The 15698-nt window shown below is 37.3% G+C and overlaps 3 protein-coding genes across 3 annotated transcripts; 1 reads left to right on the top strand and 2 right to left on the bottom strand.

Moving 5' to 3' along the window:
* The first annotated feature begins 261 nt into the window (after window positions 1-261).
* Window positions 262-816, top strand: LOC121757828. Its single transcript, XM_042153303.1, has one exon. The coding sequence runs from the start codon at window positions 262-264 to the stop codon at window positions 814-816; it is 555 nt and encodes a 184-aa protein (XP_042009237.1).
* Window positions 817-6062: 5246 nt separating this feature from the next.
* Window positions 6063-8088, bottom strand: LOC121796498 ((-)-isopiperitenone reductase-like). Its single transcript, XM_042195338.1, has 5 exons — window positions 7993-8088; window positions 7576-7816; window positions 7391-7492; window positions 6976-7155; window positions 6063-6573 (listed from the first exon to the last, which is right to left on the bottom strand). Exons 1-5 carry the CDS (start codon window positions 8025-8027, stop codon window positions 6196-6198), a joined length of 936 nt encoding a protein of 311 aa, XP_042051272.1. The 5' UTR covers window positions 8028-8088; the 3' UTR covers window positions 6063-6195.
* A 1377-nt stretch (window positions 8089-9465) lies between these two features.
* On the bottom strand, window positions 9466-12149 carry LOC121794551 ((-)-isopiperitenone reductase-like). Its single transcript, XM_042192759.1, has 5 exons — window positions 12044-12149; window positions 11682-11919; window positions 11492-11590; window positions 10284-10466; window positions 9466-10044 (listed from the first exon to the last, which is right to left on the bottom strand). The coding sequence occupies exons 1-5, from the start codon at window positions 12076-12078 to the stop codon at window positions 9664-9666; spliced, it is 936 nt and encodes a 311-aa protein (XP_042048693.1). The 5' UTR covers window positions 12079-12149; the 3' UTR covers window positions 9466-9663.
* Window positions 12150-15698: the final 3549 nt, after the last annotated feature.

Here is a 15698-nt window from a genome sequence, read left to right as displayed (position 1 = left end):
ATTATGCCATCCGAGGTTCAACTCGAGGCAATTGTTCCAACAAAGCCAAAAGAAGTCAAAATTCCTTTTCCTCAAGTGGTGCAAAAGAAGAAGTTGGATGAGAAGTTTGCTAAGTTCCTTGAGATCTTCAAGTACTGAGGCTCTCCAACAAATGCCCGAATACCTCAAGCTCTTAAAGGAGATAATGTCCAAGAAGAAGAAGTTGGTTGATTATGAAACCGTGAGCTGACCGAGAATTGTAGTGCAATCATCCAACAAAAGATGCCGACAAAGATGAAAGATCCGAAGAGCTTTAACATTTCTTGTGTGATAGGAAATGATAAGCAAACTAAAGCCTTGTGTGACTTGGGGGCAAGCATAAATCTCATGCCCTTAAGCTTCTTCCGGAAGTTGAAGTTTAGTGTCTTGAAGCCAACCACCATTACCCTTCAAATGGCGGACAAATCCATCAAGTTCCCCAATGGAGTCCTTGAGAATGTCTTAGTGAGGGTGAATGATTTCATCTTCCCCGTGGACTTTGTTGTTTTGGACATGAAGGAAGATCCAAATGTCCGTCTCATCCTTGGAAGGTCATTCCTTGCAACCGGGAAAGCTCTAATTGATGTCACTAAGGGAGAACTCACCCTTAGGAATGGAAACAAGACGACTATCCTCTCTATGTTGGACAAGATGAAACGTCATGAGGTGGAAGAGTCTAAGAGAGTGGAAGAGATGCTCTTGAAAGTTGAAGATTGCAAGATGATACAAGTGGCACATGAGAAAGCTAAAGATGATGAGGTTGATAAGCCTTTGGAGGAGATATCTATCCCCAAATAGTTGTTTAAGCTTGAGGAGGAACATAGTTCGGGGGAGAAAAAGAAGAAGGTGGCCAAATTGGCAAATTGAGGATCTAAAGGAAGTGTTGTTGGGGAATATGTGAAGCCCACTTGGTGGAAGAAGCGGCTATACAAGCTCTATTTGGCCGCTAAAGCAAAGACGATGACATTATCCGAGTAAGGTTGGAAAATAGGTGCTAAGCTTGAAGACCGTCGGGCAAACGACGCTAAACAATTGCGCTATGGGGAGGCAACCCCTAGTTGGTACAAGTTTAGAGTTTATTTTATTTGAGTCAATGTGTTTTTCTCTCATTTTTAGGAGTTTTCTTAGTGTTTGTTTTGGTGTTTTTAACGAGCCCGAATACTTTCAGGTTGGGTTTGTTTTTGTTTTAGTGTGTTGGAATAGGAAAATAGGCTTGGATGGGTGAAAACGGAAGGAACGGAAAAAAATGGGTTGGAGTCCAGAGAAGAAACCCGGCCGGGTGTTTATGCCGAGATAGAAAACCCGGTCGAGTGTTTTGAGGAAGCGGTCGGAGTCCAGAGAAGAAACCCGACCGGGTGTTTTCTAATTTCCAGATCACTTGGTCGGGTGTTTTTTAGCGCATATATAGCTGCCATCGCGGAATCACCCGACAGAAAACCAGGTGCCTCCTCTCTCGCGAACTCTAGTCTCCCAAATCCGAATTCTGGCAAATTCCTCCCAATTCCCCTCTTCCAATCTAACTTCTACACTCTAATCTCTCTCCTACTCTCTCTTTTATACATTTTTAACCGATTAATCGGTGAATTTTGGTAAGAACAGGGCCAGAAGCTAATTTTTGATTTCCACTTCAATTAAACCCGAAAGGTATGAATTTTTCCCTCTTATCTTCTTTACCCATGAATTATTGTTGACTATTGAGTGATTTATGCAAGAAAATGATGAATTTGTGCATAGTTGTGGGTTTTTGAGGATTTTTTAGGATGTGTTGTTTGTTTGGTTTGTTTTGGTGTTAATTCTTGAATTCATTGTGGAATGAGGACTTGAATGAGTTGATTTGTGGCCTTTTTTGGATAATGTACTTTGAACTTGGTTGTTGTTGAAACTTGTGATTGAGATGAGTTGAATTTTTAGAAAAAGTTGTGAGATTGTGTTCGAGCGAGGTGTGAATTGTTATATGTTTGATTAATTGGATCTTGGGAGTGATTTGTTGGTGTGGAGTGTTGAATTGTGATATCTTGGAGTGAAATGTTTGATCTTTAAATGCTAGAACAAGTGTATGATAGGTTTGTGCATCACTTGAGCTTTACATTTGGATTTTGTGCTTAGTGCTTAAATTCATCTAGTATACCTTATAGCGCTTAAATTTGTACTTTACCCCGTGCATTATTGTAGTCTACAACTGCATTACTACTGATTGAAAGATATACTAGCCTTACAACCACAACGCTTAGACAACTTCCTGCGCTTGATACTGAAACCAGACAGGACATTCAGCTGGTCATCTTCGTCCGACTTCTTCTTTCCTTCCCTATTGCATACAACGAGATACCAGGTTGTGACATCATCCACCTTCCTCATCGCTTGTTTGCGCGTATCAAAGCCAACTGCGCGGGCATATACCTCGTATAAAGCAAAAGCGAATTCCAAGGATTGGAATTTCAGTCCTACATGAGGCTTCAGCTCCAGAGAACATTCAGGAACAACACTCACTATACAGAAAAGCAAAAAAGGGGTTAGCAAAAATGTACAATGCAGCATTCTAATGTTCTGACAAGTAATGCACCTTTTTCATAACTTTGTTCTGTAAAATATGTAAATTACAAAAATACGTGATTTATATATAGGTCAGACATGCGCTATTTTAAAACGTTGTTATTAATGTGTACGTACTATACCCAAGCCCCTATGCTTATTAAATCCTTAGGGTAAACAAGAAACGTGTGCCAAACATCGAAACACGACACATCTAAACCCTAAAGGAATGAGGCATACTCGCACTCCTTCATTAAGTCCTCCAACGTATTATGCATTATACAGACAATAGATATCATTATGCATAATCATTTGGTGCATTATATGTATCCGGTTAACGCCAAAAAGGTATGATTCGTACTCGCGGGTAGTCATTGTTTCCTCCAACCTATACATTGCCGAACACGAATTATGCATTATATACTCAATACAATTCATTATCCATCATCACTTGGTGCATTATTTGTATCGTTTTAAACTACTACCCTAGCCACGCCGAAAGCTAAACCCAACCCCCGAACGAATGATTCATAATCACGTTCACTCATTATTTACTCTATCCTATACATTGCAGTTCCCAAAGTACGCATTATATAGTCAATAAAATTCATTATCCATTCTCATTTGGTGCATTGTTTATACCGATTAAAACTAGTACACTAGCCACGCCGTTATCTAAACCCAAAAGGAATGATACATAATCTCGGGCCTTCAGAGAAGTTTTGTCTCTCACCCTATACTACGCCCCTAGCCCCCAGAATTGGGCAACCCTATAACATAACATGAACCCTAAACGGCAACAAATCAAAACTGGACATCATGTTTAAACATGATTTCACAATACTCGACATACATGCTCAATAAGTAGCAAATACAAGGACTGATCTGAATTGGTATAGAGACCTCCGATACATAAACAAATACACGCATACGGAGCAAAAATGCTTGCATTACCTTCTTCCATTATTGAGAGAACAACGATTGCTACAACGCCGGTGATAAACGATTGAAATACCGAGGATCCGGTAACCAATAGGCTAGAATTTCAACGTGTAAAAACTAAAACGAAAATTGCAGATCTTCAAGGGAGGAAATCAAGGAAGTTTTCATAACCACCAACTTAATGTTTCCCTATTATGACCTTCCACGCATTTAATTGAATAAAATGTACTGGTTTTATTGAATATTTTCGCCCACAAGATGGAGACAATCAACGGCTGAGATCAAGAAGGAAATAGGAGGAAATATGAAAAAAGGAAATGAATACATCCCTATATATATTAACTAAATATATACTGTACTTAAAAGGTTATTTGAATATGCTCTATCTAAATAGATAGACCGAAATAGAAAAATGGAACACGTGTTATTATCGGATGGATGGAGAGTGTACTAAACTTAACTCGTGGAATAGTATATATATATAAGAGTATATACTAACAATAATATTTTCAATACGTTCAAATAACACTACTCACAATGTAGTAAACCCATATATATATATATATATATATATATATATATGTATAGGTGTGATCAAATACAAACTCTCTAAAATACAAACTATACAAACTATGTCACCGGAGTGTACAAATTCTGTCACCGGAGTGTACAAATTATGTCAACGGACTGTACAAATTCTGTCACCGGGGGTCGATGTCAACGGAATGTACAAATTATGTCATCGGGGGATGTACGGAGTGTACAAATTCTGTCGACGGGGGTGTCCAAATTCTGATTTTTCGATGTCAAAATGTTGACATTAGAAAAATCTCTTATATTAACCGTTGATTAATTGTATTAAGTGAGTATGATTAAAGTTTGTATAGTTTGTATTTTAGAGAGTTTGTATTTTATCACACCCCTATATATATATATATATATATATATATATATATATATATATATATATATAGGGATGTATTCATTTCCTTTTCCTATATTTCCTCTTTTTTCATTCTTAATATCAGCCATTAGATTAGAGAAATGGACGGTCAAGATCAACATTGGGTAATTAATCCCGTGTTGCATTATTTGTCCTATTTTGTGCATTATGAGGGTACAATAGTAATCTAATCTAGGCTGGAAACCGCTACGAATAATGCACCACATGGTCACGAGTAATGCATATAAATGCCTATATAATGCACAATATGTGAACTGCAATGCATACGAACAAGATGTGCTGTGTTATGATGTTTGACACACGTTTCTTGTTTCCCCTAAGGATTTAATAAGCTTAGGGGCTAGGGTATAGTACGTGGACATGTATGTAATCTTCACATGGTAACGAGTAATGCATATAATTGACTATATAATGCACAATTTGTGAACTGCAATGCATACGAACAAGATGTGCTGTGTTATTATGTTTGACACACGTTTCTTGTTTCCCCTAAGGGTTTAATAAGCTTAGGGGCTAGGGTATAGTACGTACGCATTAATAACAAATTATAAAACGATACGAATAATTCACCAAATTGTCACGAGTAATGGATGTTATTAACTATATAATGCACAATATGTGAACTGCAATGCATACGAATAAGATGTACCATGTTATGATGTTTGACACACGTTTCTTGTTTCCCCTAAGGGTTTAATAAGCTTAGGGGCTAGGGTATAGTACGTAGACATTACTAAATACACGTATGTAATCTTCAATCTGTTGATTAACCCATATACACAATACCTCTAATAATGCATAATATACTGAGATATTGACAATTAACAGCTACATAATGCACTACCTAAACCAAATAATGCACATACGTATATTCCAATAACAACAATTTGTTAGTAATGTCTACGTACTATACCCTAGCCCCTAAGCTTATTAAACCCTTAGCGAAACAAGAAACGTGTGTCAAACATCATAACATGGTACATCTTATTCGTATGCATTGCAGTTCACATATTGTGCATTATATAGTTAATAACATCCATTACTCGTGACAATTTGGTGAATTATTCGTATCGTTTTATAATTTGTTATTAATGCGTACGTACTATACCCTAGCCCCTAAGCTTATTAAACCCTTAGGGGAAACAAGAAACGTGTGTCAAACATCATAACACAACACATCTTGTTCGTATGCATTGCAGTTCACAAATTGTGCATTATATAGTCAATTATATGCATTACTCGTTACCATGTGAAGATTACATACTTGTCTACGTACTATACCCTAGCCCCTAAGCTTATTAAACCCTTAGGGGAAACAAGAAACGTGTGTCCAAACATCATAACATGGTACATCTTATTCGTATGCATTGCAGTTCACATATTGTGCATTATATAGTCAATTATATGCATTACTCGTGACCATGTGGTGCATTATTCGCAGAGACCAAAATGTGGCAGTTACTTTTCCGTCAAATGTCAATAATAACCCTGTAATGCATACAACCACCTTCTATAATGCAACACGGAACCAGTTTTATAGAATCAATTTGATCCGTTGATGCCTTAGATCTAACGCGTAATATTAAGAAGGAAAAAGGATCTAAGATGTGAAAAGGAGAATAACGCTCCCCTATATATATATATATATATATTTACTATGGAAAGGAAATAGTGTAATAAGCTCTAAGTGATACAAGTAAACTAGTATATGTATATATGAAATCAACACAAGATAGAAATCACAAAGACAAGGCCTCCGATCGATGAAAGAAGCTGCCCGACGGCCCTCCATCGGGCAGCAACGCCATCTTCACCGGAGCCTCAGCGGCTTCGGCTTCACTCAGCTGGCCTTGATTGTATGTAATATCCGTCCTAGCAAAACCGGGACACACAGCGTTGATGAGGAAGCGCGGGTGTTGTTGAGCTGCAAGCCAAGTGTAAGCGTTGAGAGCCGCTTTCGACACTTTGTAGGCTGCAAGGTGAGGAGGCCACTGCTTCTCTTCTACTTTATTCTCTTTCAAATCGTTGATGAATTCTTGCACAACTTCATCTACTCTTTCTTCAGTTAACCCCTCTTTGCTGCTCAACACCCCCTTTGCCCACTCGTTCGGCTGAAGCTGAAGAAGATATATAAGATCATGATCAGTCATCAATCATGGAGTACAATTTCCCAGCCACGTATTAATATCGTCGTATCAATTGCTCCCTCCGTCCCCCATTAAAAGTTCATATTTGTTAAGAAATATGAAGAAAAATGAGTTAGAAAAAATTAGTTGAATATTATGAGTCTCACTTTTATATACTAGTAGTACTACTACTTATTAGCTTTGTTATAAAATGTAAGTTTAATGAATTAATGGAATATGAGAACTAATTTCTATTTATGGTAAAAAAATGAAAGTGGACTCTTAACGGAAATTGTTATGTCGATCGAGTAATCTAATTACGCATATTCCTTTTTACTCCATTATTAATTAATGTGAAACAGTTATTATGAAGTGAGAAGAAGATTACCATACCAGTAAGCATCCTAACATGGAGGAGACATTAACGATTCTTGGTGAATCAGAGAGTAGCAGAAGTGGAATCAGTGCTTTTGTCACTCTTTTTGCACCATAGTAGTTTGTCTTCATGCATTCTTCCGCTCCCTTCCATGTCTCCACAAGCTTCCCCTCTGCTTTCGGACGAAACGGCTCCGCCTGCACATCAATAATACACATTTAAATCATAAACTTAATAAAATTAAATCACATAGTTTCAACATCACTAACAAGGAGCTAGTAACAAATATTCTGATTTTTTCATGCACATGAATGAATGAATCATAAAAAGTTGGATCTTTGTGATTAATAATTCTGTTTTCAAATCTTATTGAGGTGGTCAGAATTCGTGATTTAAACGTCTATTATCCTTACTTTTCCGACAATTACTAACCTGTCCACCAGCAACGAAAAAGGCGCAGTCAGCCGCAATATACTCTTCAAGAAGTGAAACATCACCATCAACATCTACCCCACGATTTCCTGCATTATTCACCTGCACACCATTGATCCAGTATCATACTTCAAAAAAATCAACAACATTAGTAATGATCGTATTGATTGGATCGTTGTTGGTACCAAAATATCGAGCCTTCCGAATCTTGATTTGATGAACTCGAAAACAGCAGCAACGCTAGCAGGATCAGCAACATCGAGCTGATGAAAAACCACATCATTATCTAATTCTTTAAGCTTTTCTCTTGCTTCAATGCCTCTCTTTTCATCTCTTGCTGCTAAAATCACCACCATCCCTTTCGAAGCTAACTTCCTGCATATTTCGAACCCGATTCCTTTGTTTGCTCCTGTGATCAATGCATACCTGTATATTATGGTAACATTCAGTTCGATAGATAAGATAATAGTAGGATGTAATATGTCTCTAATGTAATTTTGGCACTATATGGACAGGCCAAAATACATTGTGAGGGCCCAATTTTTGAGAAAAAAGACAGACTTTAGTCATAATTTATTTTCATTGAACAAAATCTTAATTACCTTTGCTTTGCAGGTTGGACAGCTGCATCTGCCATTGTTTTTCCCTTTTTTGTTTTTTTTGTGTATGAAATGAAAGAATGTAATTGTGATAGTTCAAACAAGATGTGCTATCTTTATATTGTGATATTAGACTATTAGTATTACAACAAGCCACCAGAGATAGGGCTGGCAAAATATACCGTAATACCGAAATACCGCACTTATCGTACCGAAAAAAATACCGAAAATACCGAATTTGCGGTATACCGCAAGTTGCGGTACGGTATGATACCGTACCGATATCTATCGGTACGGTAAAGGTATAGATTTTCCTATACCGCGGTATACCGCAATATACCGCATTTACGATATTTGCCAAAAATTTGATATATATGTTGTATTTAAAATTTATATAAAAAATAGTTAATATGTTAAATTCTCTAACCATACTTTCATATTTTAGTTCAACCGCCCCCAACCCCAAACATACATATGCGAAGATGCAAATCAAGTCCACTGTATAGATTTGATTATGGTGTAGTTTTAATCTTTTGGAAATTATTTAAATAAGTGAAATTTTATTTTAAATATTTGGCTATAATAGAATTTTTTTGGTATGAAACACCGGTATTACGGTATGTCATACCTTATTTCGGTATACCGTACTCGATATGTCATACCTTATTTCGGTATAATGTAAAAGTACGGTATTCCGCAATACGGTATGGTATACCGCATAGACGATATGGTAACGGTATCGAAAATAATCATACCGAATTTTGCGGTATACCGCAATGAGGTATACCGAAAAATTCGGTAAGGTATAGGTATGATATTTTCTCATACCACAATTTGCGGTACGGTATGCGGTATGACATTTTGAGTGCGATATACCGTACCGTGCCACCCCTAACCAGAGATGAAAAAGTCTTAGATCTTTTATTGCTTATTAATATTACAACACGCCACCAGAGATGAAAAAGTCTTAGATCTTTTAGTAGCAATAATCCTAAAGAAAAAATAGTCACAATTTTTCATAGCTCTGCATAGCTCTGCCTGCCTATGACTATTCGGTCCAACTTGAGTTATGTGATAGAGGGATACACGCCCTTACCTACAGTCCACACAACAATTGTTTTTAATTAACTAGATATGTGCCAATACTATTAAAAAAAATATGATAGTTACAAATTTTAGTCAAATTCTCATAACTACTTCTAAAAGCAAATTATTGAAAGAGTAATTAATTAAAATATGAGGATATTTACAAATTTTAGTCTCATAATTTACTTACTAAGCAAATTGTCGAAAAAATAATACAGTAAATTTTGGCCAAATAAAATTCTAGTCGGCCGTCGCCAATTTTACTTAGTAACTAACAAAACGACATTTGAGCATCGGAAAATGGCCCTGGGACTTATTAGATAATGTATTGTGGTTTCAATTAATAATTCAAACATTATTGAATAAACAGATTTAGTGTTGAACAGAGTCTTTACCAAAATTTCATATTTGAAACAGCAAATAGCCCTAGACATATGTTACATCTAGTGAGTTTTGATATCATATCACACAGCCATTCATAAGAGTATTATACTAATTAAGTAGTTATTTCAGAGTATAATAACACTCAAAGTGTTACTCCTATTAAATTCAAAGTAAAATAACAATAACAATAAGGGACTAGTACGTCTAGAACAATGACAAGACTTCCGCCTGGCGGAAGATGGAGCCGGAGGGGCCTCCCTCTGGCGCTAGGGCCAGCTTCACCGGAGCCTCTGCACCTTCGGTATCGGTAAGTAAACCAAGATTGTAGGTAAGTTCCGTTCTTGTGTAACCGGGGCACACGGAATTGATGTAGAAAGCCTTGTGTTTTTTGGCCATTAGCCGAGTGTAGGCATTCACAGCTGCCTTGGACACTTTGTAGGCTGAAATGTGAAGAGGCCACTTGTTCTCTCTCAATGAACCCTCTTTGAAGTTTTTGAGATATTCTTGCACAACTTCATCTATTCTCTCTTCCTTGAGCCCATCTACACTGCTCAAAACACCTTTTACCCATTCATTGGGCTGAAGCTGTTACCAAATAAAACACGAATATAAGAGAGACGGAAATAAGAATTATTTAGCCAGTTCGATATAATGTAGTACATCTACATCAGCTCTATACATAAACAATGTACATAGTCTTAATTAAAATATATAGTACATACTAGTAAATAATGGAGTGATTCTATTTTCATGCTTCATACTCTTAACAGAAATCAAATACTATATATGATGAATTAGACCAGAAATGGAGTTTGAAAGTGTACCACTAAGCTCCCTAATGTGGAGGAGACATTGACAATTGTTGGTGATTCAGATAGCTGCAAGAGAGGAATGAGGGCTTCGGTTACTCTTTTTAAACCATAGTAGTTTGTGTTGACGCATTCTTGTGCCCACTCCAATGTCTCCATAAGTGTTCCCTTTGCTTTCGGATGCACCAATTCTTGTAGCTGCAACTTAAATAAATTACGGTAAACACAAAATTACAATATGTGACATTTAATATTAAGGGTGTGTTCAGTTTCCTGGTTATAGCAAGTTAAGGCCTCAATTCTTGGAATTAACAAGTGTTCACTTTCTGAGAAATAATTCTTGTTGGCCCTAGAAATAACGTCGGCCCTCACTGTTCCTTGCTGAGATAATCAGTTTTGAATTCTTGCAAAATTGGTGTTAATTGAAACTGCATTGGAAATTGAATCAAGAATTGCAGGCAAAATACCTTCTATAACCCCCTATTTTCAATGTCTACTAGGAATCTTTAAGATGGAAGAGTGAGGGCTTTTTAGTCAATGTTTACTAGGAATCTTTAAAAAATATTATTTACATTACCAAATCTGGTGTTATTTCATGCAAACTAAACATCAAATAGTAGAAACGTTTCTGTGGGCCATCCCCATTCAATTATGACCTTGATATAAATCTGTTGAATATATAAAATGGAAAGTGAACACACCCTAATAGTGTACATTTCAAGTAACAGGAGTACTTAGTACTAGTATTACTTGTTCATTCATTTTTACTCGGTCATGAACAAATAAATACACTAAAATATATTTACAGACTCTGACAAATCCCAATAAAATATAATATAATTAAAAATCATGGTATATATCAAAATTTCCAACAAATTCATTTCAAGTATATACCTGATGCGACATCATTTTTTACACACTCTCTACTTACTACTTTATCCCTTCTACTTAAGTAAGAAAATATAAAATTACAATAATTATCCTTCTACATTAGAGTATATGAATATCAATATGTCATATATTCTCATTAGTTTTTTCTTCCCCCCTCTCTGTTGAGAGAGACCTAGTGAGAATTGGATTTTCCGTGAAAAATTAGATGACGAATAAACACATAAAATCAATGAACAAGAGAATTTTCAGTCCTACAATTGAATGTAGTAGGAGTAGATGTTACTGTCTCATTTCTTTCCTACAATTGACATGAATATAAAGTGTAATATAACCTCTCCAGATGAAACTGAAGCAACATCTGCCTCGAATTGCTCATGAAGAACCAACACATCTCCATCAATCTTTAGTCCTAAACTTGCAGCATTATTCACCTGTATCAAGAGGAAATCGTGTCAGTAAATCTCAAAACTCTGTTGATATCTGAACATTTATGCTGGATTTCCGACAAAATTGATTCCATACCAGAATATCTAGCCTTCCGAATTCACTTCTTACGAAATCAGCAACAGCAGCAACACTAGCAGCATCGGCAACATCTAGTTGATGAAAAACCACATTACCCAATTCCTTCAGACTTTCTCGAGCTTCAAGCCCTCTTTTTTCATCTCTTGCTGCTAATATCACCACCATTCCTTTCGATGCTAACTGCCTGCATATTTCCAACCCAATTCCTCTGTTGGCGCCGCTAACCAAAGCATATCTGAAATAGTAGTAAAATATAGTAAAAGGAAAATATGGTAGTACTTCGTCAATCATCAACAATAAAATTAAATACTACTAGTACTATTTAATTAATTTTAATCCAACATAAAACTTTTTATTACCGTCGTGGTGAGGGGTGGTCATCTGCATCTGCCATTGTTTCGAATTTTTTATAAGTGGAATACTGTTTATGGATACATGAATGTGTGGTTTTGTTTTATAGACGAGACTAAAGAAGGGGTGATTGGGACATATGCATATCTGTTTCAATAGTAGTAAAATATGGTAGTAAAAGTGAAAAAAATAGTAGTACTTCATCAATCATCAATCATCAACAATAAAATTAAATACTATTACTACTAGTACTAGTTAATTAATTTCAATCCAACATAAACAATTTTATTACCGTCGTGGTGCGAGGTGCAGGGGCGGACGCAGAAATTTTCGATAGTAGGGGCTATACTATATTCTCTCCATCCACAATAAAATAGGCAATTTGAGAATGGTATAAATTTTAATACATAATTAATAAAGTAAGAGAATGAGAAAAAAATATAAAATAATATACTCCCTCAGTTTCCCGTCACTTTTGCGAACCCATTTTATAAAAAACGATAATAAATAATTAAAGTAGAGAAATGGTAAAGTACGAGAGAAAATAATGTTGAGAGAATTATCACTTTTGTAAAACGAGTGCGTAAAAAGTGACCGATACTCTTAAAATTGGACGAAGAGAGTAATAAATAATAGAACTCATAAATTATAAAGGTAAGAGTGAAATAGGAAATGTTTCCATAAATTAGTGTGCACTCCTAAATAAAAAGATTAATTTAATACGATGAACTTTTTAAAGCATCAGTTTTATTAAAAATACATTTGAATTTTCAGTTGGACTTTTAATTTAAAATAATAAGCTAATAAGTGGAATCATTTAATGCAGCCGGTGCTTTATTAATAAAATAATATTATATTTTAATTTTTTAAAATTAAGTCTCTTCCTCAATAAGACACAACTGTCATTGTTCTTTCTTTCTACCGCTACAAATATTCAGTTCAGCCCCTCTTCTTACTCAATTTCTGATGATTTACTCTTCAATCACCTAAATTTGGTGAGGGCTAATGACCGTTTTAAAAATAATTACAAATTTTAGAAGTAGAGAAAACATAAAAATAAGAATTTGGGGAAGGGCTTAAGCCCTCCCCTTCCCTTTACTGCGTCCGCCCATGGCGAGGTGGTCAACTGCATCTGCCACTGTGATACGATGATACTCGTATCGGTTTCGGCAGCGCGAAGTCGCCGGAAAAGGGTTAGGTTCGTTCGCGGGGTTTCCCCGTCGAGCAGCCTAGATTTCTCGGCCAATTAGGGTTTGGCGAGATGAATTTGCAGTGAAAGTAAATAACTAAAAGTAAAAGATGAATAAAAAAGATAGATTGTATTTCTTCAATGAATGATTCAAAAGATAACAAATGCTCATATTTATAATACTCCCTAATAACATAACTTAGTGATCAAGAAATAGGAAATATATGCTAAATCAATAATATATAAAATAATAGAGATATGAGAATATCTTGTAGATATACTCGTATCAACTCCCCCACGGTTAAAATTCACATTGTCCTCAAGGTGGAAACCACGACAAAACGAAGAGTGTGGCGAACAAAAGCTTTGGCGAGGTATCCCCACCTGTATCAAATGTATACATACGCCCACGAACTCTCCCATTTCCCGGTACATCAAGCAAAACATCAACAAAATACTTCTCTCCTTCCTTCCCCTCATGAGAACATCCTCCATGAATTCGTTGGTGAGCAACATTTGTAAGAAGGGATACAAGTACTCTTGCCAACTTCAATATTATTCCCATGCTTCTTGTACCGCCGAGATTTGAGAAGTCATCCATTAGCTGACTGGATTTATGCCTCGCAAGAAGATAGTGCGTGTGACTAGGGAGCTTGTCAACGCATCCATGCATGCCCAAACATTGCACGTTATTGCACGGAGGAATCAACCGTGCATCAGCGTCGAGGAAAGTTGATCGATGATTAATACTTGTAACATTACCAACATGCCAAACCGCATATACACAGGCAATTACCTTCTTCATATCCTTAATGGAACCATCTTCATATCCTCAATGGAACCATCTTCGTCCTCTTTCAACAAAAATGAATCAATCTTGTTGCTCAACATTGTAATATCCAACCTGTTATGCTCCACCACATGTATAGGTTCTCGGCAAGTAAAAACAACATTACATGGATCATCTATGCCATCTTTACTACCATAAATTGGTCCACTAACATCAACACTAGAATGAATAATATTTTTTTCCTCTTCATCATTATCAACGATAATTAATTCCATCGAGTCATACCCGAAATTGGAGTAGCACGACAGAGATATTGTGGCTGGTGGAGGCGGGATAGCAACGACAACAGGCAGCGAGCTTCTAGATGGATCGTGATGGAGATCAGCTGGGGCGGCGGCGGTCATCTGTGGTAGGGGACACGATACCGGCTCCGTGTACATGACACTGGCTGTAGGGTCTGGTGGAGGTCGTGTCGCGGCGTGTGGATCGCCCAGGCAGCGTTTGTTTGCATCCATCCGAGACGTCAATTGCTTGATAGTTGCAGTCAAGTGCTCAAGCTGTGAGACCAAGGTAGCGAACTGTAGGTTCGGTTCCAAATTCGACGTCACCGGATCACGTGCCAAGCTGTGGGCTAGATTAGATTAATATGGATTAAATAATTATAGTTGGGCTATAATTATAATTAGTCCATAAGCCCAACAATCATGAAACCCTAATGACTCTTTGTCTATATAATGGTTATTTATTCTCCATTGTGGGAGATGAGAAATATCGTAACATTAGAGAGAAAATACGTAAAGCTTTGTAGAGAATTCCTAGCTTTCTCTATAGAGCGATTGTACAGAGGAATTGTTCCTGCATCGGATCAGAATACACGTGGACCTCGATAGTAGTGGATTCAACTTGCAGGACACAATCGTAGAAGAAAACACAACAACAAGTAAGATTTAGTTCCGTTGTGTATTACGTGCTCAACTTGCAATATGATTATGAATCTAGATCTGTTATTCTTGTCTGCAATTTCCGCTGCGCTCATTAGATGAATATAAGAATTCCTAACACGGATCACGTGCCATGCCGAGAGGCTCCGAACCCGGATATGGCGGTGGTTCCGGCAAATCAAAGCCCGTATAGGGCGACTGCGCAGGCAGCTGGTCAACAGCCCGTTGCTGGTACGCTTCTAGTTGGTAGTGGGCGTCGTGAGCAAACTGATTCTGGACTAGTGGGGGATGGTACCCAAATTGGCGGCTATGATACTCTGATGTTTGATAGGGCATCGGCAAGTCCCAGCAGGTAGATGGCCAGCCGGTTGGGGATTCTTGAACACATGATTTGTACTCTTGCTGCAAGTGATACCAAGGCGGGTCCCAACAGGAAGAGGGTCGTGGCTGCGGCGGTTGTGTGTGGTGGTCGAATTGATGGCCCTAGTGGTATGGATCGGGTTGTAATTGATCCGCCGCGCTAAACGACGGCACATCATATTGCAATCCTTGGTCGAGCGATTGCAACTCCCAGAATTGTCGTTGCTGGTACATGTTGACGGATAGAGGCGTGGCAGTGGCAAGGAGAAATGTCTGTCGAACTAGTGATGGACGTAGTCAGTGTAGGTGTATGATATGATGGCGGAAATACGGAGGATGAGATCACAATGAAAGCACCAGATGATACTCGTATCGTTTCCGGC

Source organism: Salvia splendens, chromosome 1 (genome assembly GCF_004379255.2).
Source record: "Salvia splendens isolate huo1 chromosome 1, SspV2, whole genome shotgun sequence".
Classification (NCBI taxonomy): Eukaryota; Viridiplantae; Streptophyta; class Magnoliopsida; order Lamiales; family Lamiaceae; genus Salvia; species Salvia splendens.
Note: the sequence above shows the minus strand (reverse complement) of the source record. Positions and strands in the feature narration are given on the sequence as shown.

Bases quoted from the DNA above. Each gene is read 5' to 3' on its own strand.
- LOC121757828 (XM_042153303.1), top strand. From the start codon at position 262: ATGCCGACAAAGATGAAAGATCCGAAGAGCTTTAACATTTCTTGTGTG.
- LOC121794551 (XM_042192759.1), bottom strand. From the start codon at position 12,078: ATGGCAGATGCAGATGACCACCCCTCACCACGACG. The intron at 11,591-11,681 runs GTATGGAATCAA...CTCTTGATACAG, and splicing joins TCGGAAGGCTAGATATTCTG to GTGAATAATGCTGCAAGTTT. The intron at 10,045-10,283 runs GTACACTTTCAA...ATTTGGTAACAG, and splicing joins CCACATTAGGGAGCTTAGTG to CTTCAGCCCAATGAATGGGT.
- LOC121796498 (XM_042195338.1), bottom strand. From the start codon at position 8,027: ATGGCAGATGCAGCTGTCCAACCTGCAAAGCAAAG. The intron at 7,817-7,992 runs GTAATTAAGATT...CATAATATACAG, and splicing joins GTCCAACCTGCAAAGCAAAG to GTATGCATTGATCACAGGAG. The intron at 7,156-7,390 runs GTTAGTAATTGT...ATTGATGTGCAG, and splicing joins TTTTCGTTGCTGGTGGACAG to GCGGAGCCGTTTCGTCCGAA.